General features: G+C 37.5%; 1 protein-coding gene and 1 pseudogene across 1 annotated transcript; both read right to left on the bottom strand.

The window, feature by feature from the left end:
- Positions 1 to 1,372: 1,372 nt before the first annotated feature.
- On the bottom strand, positions 1,373 to 4,736 carry LOC112519543 (ATPase WRNIP1). Its single transcript, XM_025127732.1, has 2 exons — positions 3,652 to 4,736; positions 1,373 to 1,981 (listed from the first exon to the last, which is right to left on the bottom strand). Exons 1-2 carry the CDS (start codon positions 4,734 to 4,736, stop codon positions 1,444 to 1,446), a joined length of 1,623 nt encoding a protein of 540 aa, XP_024983500.1. The 3' UTR covers positions 1,373 to 1,443.
- Positions 4,737 to 4,775: 39 nt separating this feature from the next.
- The window catches only part of LOC112520237, a 2,758-nt pseudogene continuing 1,636 nt past the window's right edge, over positions 4,776 to 5,897 (bottom strand).

Genomic DNA, 5,897 nt, shown 5'->3' on the forward strand with positions numbered 1-5,897 from the left:
CTCACATATTACAAATATGCTCCTTCAACCCATAACACAATCAATATCAACTCACCTCTGCATTTATCCCTTCTTCCTTTTCAAGTATTTCAATAGCCTATAAGAAAAATCAACATCATCAGATTAACTACTCAACAAGTATTACCTAGCACTCAAAAATAAAAAATATACCTTAAGGGCATATCCCACCATCTTGGAGAAAGCTGTGATCGTTACATYTTTTCCTTCTCTTTCAATCTGTCATCAATAAATAAAATACTATTTTTAGCACTTTTGGTTCATACTATCCTACTTTACCTTAAAAGATATTCATTAATTACCTTGGCTTTTCCTATAGGGAGGCAGAAACTTGAATCAAGGGCTTCCCCGGAAATGGGGAAGGACTCGCCATATCTAAAACACACACAAGGTAGACTACACTATCTGTGATCTAAACAAAAACGGCAAGGATGCTTGGATCTTTGACATCGATGACACCCTTTTATCAACCATGTCTTGCCACAAGAAACATGGATACGTGTAACCATATACTAGTATTAGTCTCATAATTACCATCTTGCCACTATATAAGCAAATGTTTGATTGTTAAACACAACCTTAGTCACTGAAACGGGGTTTCCAATATTTTAGACTTTTAGTCATTGAAATGGGTTTTTTCAGTTTTTGGGTTGTTAATCAATTTGCTCGTTCTTATTTATTTATTTATTATTAAATTCAATACAAGCTTTCTGCTACAGATCTGCGCAACCATTTTAGGTTGTTTTCTACTATAGTATCACAGTAGTAAGTCAGTGTTGAGATTAGAAACAATGTATTGTAAGTGCACAAGGCAAGAATGACAAGTATAAACAAAATCAGAATATAAAATCCTGACCTCAATCAATTAGAAACTGTTTAAGTAACTCATGCCTTCACGCGTGTTTTTAATGAAAATTGTAAGTGTATCAAGTAAATCATCTTTGAATAATGGACGCCTACTGCTGCAACACCCGATTAATTCAAAAAACAAAGCAGTAACAAAGAAAAGCATATAAATAATCTCCTCTTGACAACAATGGCTACAATTTAAGTAAAAGTTCATTACTTTATTCAGGTAAAAAATAATGATGTAAAAATAAGTAGTTCGTCATCAGGGCATCACACTCATCATGTGTGGCCAAAAAGGGGGAATGCCTGTAAATATGGGTCTACGCTACTATGTATTGAAACAGGATTCARGAACAATAATCTTACCTCTCCTCTTAAGTAGCTTATCATTTTCGGTCTACAAGATAATTATAATCTTCAAATTGCAACTAAATTACAACTTCATTTACATTATAAAAAGATTACTACATCAGAACATTGTGTTTCAAAAATAATATTAGTYATTTGCAGCTTGGAACAAAACATGATGCACAACAAAAGTATATCATAAACTGCTTTCTGATGACATGCATCTTCTTAACTACTGTCTGGCCAGTTGAGAAACTTAGAACCTTGAAGGGGAACTGGTAGATAGGACAGTGACGAAGAAGGATTATCAGGAGGATAGATATAACCTTTTGCATATCCAACTTCTTTCATCAACTTGGTAGGCGCATTCCTCAGATGCAAAGGCACTCCCTCATTTTRCCCAACTGAATCTCTCACAGCCTTCCTGGCATCCTCTAGTGCTCTGTATACRGCTAYTGATTTAGGAGCATGTGCSAGGTAGGCAACACACTGGGCTAGGTTGATGCTACACTCCGGCATACCAAGAAAATGACAAGCCTGATAGCATGACACAGCTTGGGTGAGRGCTGATGGGTCTGCCAATCCAACATCCTCACTGGAAAACTGTATGAGGCGGCGTGCAATGTAGAGAGGCTCCTCCCCACCTTCCAACATCCTTGCCAGCCAATATATTGATGCATTTGCATCACTTCCTCTCATTGACTTGTGGAGTGCACTGATTAGATTGTAATGCTGTTCCCCAGCTTTGTCATAAGAAAGATGCTTGCTNGATGCATTTGCATCACTTCCTCTCATTGACTTGTGGAGTGCACTGATTAGATTGTAATGCTGTTCCCCAGCTTTGTCATAAGAAAGATGCTTGCTGATGGTGCTAAATCGTAAGTGTGCACACAGTAGGCACAAAGTCCCTAAAGTGGCGGTGCAAGTGCCCGCCGACACTATGATCGCTTCAAGTAATAAAGTGGTATAGTACCAAGATCGTTTCCACAGGGACCGGACTTACTGAGAATCAGAGACTTTCATGAACTTCTTGAACAATGCTTCGAGTTGAGAAAATATTTGAGTTTTGATTGGTGCAAAGCGTGAAAATACGAAATAAACCTTTAATATTAAAAGATGGGTATGAGTGTAAGCTTTACTTAAGAATATAGCAGGAACAACTTGGTCAGAAACTCATGGGACTTCTATAAGAACTCCTATCTCTCGAAAGTGAATTTTCATATACTGTGCCCACAAAGTGCCCACAAAGCGTCCAGTTTTATCAATCTTAAACTTGCCGAATTAGCTACTAGATAAAAAGATATGTGGTTCCACTAGTCTGAAGATTTATACTCACAATGTATTGTAGCATAAACTCGACTAATATCTGAACAAAAGCTAAAAACATGCAAAACTCGCATCTCTGCGTGATTATCAAAGACTCTCTCAAATCTTTGTGCATCATCTAAACCGTATTTCAGATCCCCCCATCTCTGGATCAAGGATCTAATATTAACACTTCAAAATGATCGGCTTATCTGCGTTGAGGTTAAGTCCCGACTTAAATGACCAAGCTTAAGAATCAATAAAAATGGCAACACCCAAGTGTGCCCTTAAATCCTTAAGCTTGACTCACACCCACACCCAAAGGGGTGCTTAGCTCATAATAAAATCAGAAAATATAACGGAAACAGAAGAAGAAAAATACTTAAGAAATACTTGAACTGAAAATAATACTTAAACTGTTGCCCACAGAGGGCACACAATACACAGAGGCGAGAATAAAAGACTACTTACGAAATTTAAATTACAAACCGAAATTAAACTTGCTTTACTGCTATAAAGCTTTAAAGGATGCTCCAAGGTTGCTTAGCTAATTTGCTGGTGGAATGGATGCTTTTCAAATGAGAGAAAGCCTTCAATATATAGGGAAAAGTGAGGACCGGTTAAACTCTTTGTCCAATGGATAAAAATCTGCATTGTCCAAAGGGTAAGGACCTCCCATCACCACAAGTCTACTTCATTTCTGGCCATGTCACTTCATCATTGAAAGGTTGCAAAAGGTAGAAGTACTCCAATAAATCATGAAAAGAAGGCTTTTCAATCAAAATAAAGGTATGAGTACTTTCCTTGTCTTTTATAGCTTCAACCAGGTCCATTCTTCCATGTAACTTAATGCTTTGATCTGAACTTAGAATTAAATCTCATTAATATCCAAGAGAGTCCATACTTGACATCCAACTTGATGAAAATATGCCATAGGATGCATGAGAGCATAAAGTGGGCAGTTTACCAATAGTAATGGGTTTTTTAGAAAATAATTAAATTCTTGACCTTTCATCACCTCTTAACATATTTTGGACCAAAAATACAAGATAGGAGCAAAATGGGTATCAAAGATACAATAAAATAGGGGTATTGAACAACAAATAACTCTCACAAAATGAGAGTTATCACTTGCTTTGCATCGCCTCTTTTGCATCATCCAAAATAACATTGACCACTATAGAATGATYGGATATACCTATGCGGGCAGCAGCACCAATGGCTGAAATTTCAAGAGCATTYAATGCCACCCTTGCATCTCCATCACAATGCTGTGATAAATATTCAATGACTTGATCACTCACATCAATAGCTCTCCCTACACTCTRGGCCAAACCMTTGTTGGGATCATCAATAGCACRCATAAGGATGGTGGCAACATGGTGGGGTTCAAGTGGATTAAGGGTGACAACTCTACAACGAGACAGCAATGGCGTTATCAGATGAAAGGAAGGATTTTCRGTTGTAGCACCAATAAAGATAATACTGCCGTCCTCGATTACAGGCAAGAAAGAATCCAACTGTGACTTGTTAAACCTGTGAACCTCATCCACGAACAACACYGTTCTCATAATCGTACCATTTATATTATTCTTTTTGCGTTTTCTAGCTTCATCTACGACATCCCTAACATCTTTAACACCAKCAGTWACARYAGACAAAGAAACAAATCGATAARACGAAGATGATAAACAGGAATTAACAATGGCTCGACCAATGGAGGTCTTACCGGTACCAGGCGGCCCCCATAGAATTAATGACRGCAAGCGATCGCAGTCAATGGCTGACCGAAGAAGAGAGGATTTACCGGCGAGGAGGTGGTCTTGTCCTACCACTTGGCCGATGATGTAAGGCCGCATTCGCTCAGCCAGCGGMTGTTCATTYCGAACCGGAGGCTGCTTCCTTTTTTTGAGTAGTGRTTGTGGTAATGGTTCTGATTCTGCTGGTGGTGATGCTGCTTCTGGGTGATTGTCGGATGACTGTGATGGTTTCTTTGAGGKGTTAAAACGAAAGAAGTGATTGATTTTCGGCTGACAAGAAGATTGAGTGGTGATTGGGGAATTTTTGTTGTCGTTTATGGATTCTTGGCTGAGAATCCATTCAGTGGCACCGGAAATGGAACTGCCGGCGGTTGCGGAGAGAGCTTGAGAAGYTAACTCGTCGGAGAACCCCATTTCTAGAAGCTGCTGCTTTTCCATTTCCCCTTCTTCTTGCATTTCCCCTTTTTATTTTGCAAAAGATATTTAAATACAAAATTAAGGATGATGGTATAATCCGACCCAATSGCTATCTGGGTTTTGGATCCGGGGATACACCATCATTACACCAGTYGGAAGATCCAAAAATTTACATATTTGATAACATTTGGTTGCTTTTATCAATTTTGATCTGACCTTTACAACTACGTTCAACATCATAATTAAAATAAAATTATTTTTATTATTAAATTATACTTTGCATTTTTATAATTAGTTATTTAATTTATTTTATATCTTTTTTTTTCTTGTCTTATTTTTCATTTTAAACCTTCTTGTATTAATATATATAATTACTAGAATGATATTTGCGTAATGCAGCGAGATACTTCTTGATTGTAATATTTTATTTTATTCTTTATATCAATCGATGTTATAATATGGTCTTATGTGATTTTGAGAAAACGATGATGTTTTTATTTTTGAATAAAATATAAGTTTGAAGATATCATAAAATTTGACAAAAATATATCGATATTAGTATCAAATTAACTATTCCTCATTCAAAGAAGATAGAGGAATTCCCCAATACTGCTATCACTATAGGGGGAGAAGAAAGCACAAATGGAATGGCCGATCATGAATTCTATGAAGTTTTTAAGACCTTCACTTTTGAGTTCATAATGAATGAAATKAACCCCCGGATGAGGAGCAAATCTCCCCTCCCTTTTACTAAACCATGGGGAGCCCCTAGTAGTTTACCGGACAAATTGAGTTGTCGTGACGAGACCTTTCTTAGTGGAAGATCGGAATTCTCTTCATCACGAGACTGATCGGATCAGACACCCGAGAGACCTCCACAATTGAGTAAGTAAGAGGACAACAAGCAAAGAGTTATGCTTTCATTTCTTTGTTGAGATTGAAATCAAGTTCTTTAAAAAGGGGGTAGRTATAATGAACGCAGGCCAAGTCAAGAAAAGGACTTCCTTACTTTTAGTCTTAATTAYTAGTAGTTTGAAGCGAAACCGGTTTTTTCGGCACTCGGTTCCTTCGTCTTAAGTCAAGTTCAGTTGACTTTTTTGATTCGGAACTCTTAGTCGAGCTGATGGCRGGATCTTTTTTTTGTTCGAGGTTCAAGAGGAAGAAGAGAAGAGGAACAACCGCCCAAAAAGAAAGATAAAG

Source organism: Cynara cardunculus (genome assembly GCF_001531365.2).
Source record: "Cynara cardunculus var. scolymus isolate 2C chromosome LG 10, CcrdV1, whole genome shotgun sequence".
Taxonomy (NCBI): Eukaryota; Viridiplantae; Streptophyta; class Magnoliopsida; order Asterales; family Asteraceae; genus Cynara; species Cynara cardunculus.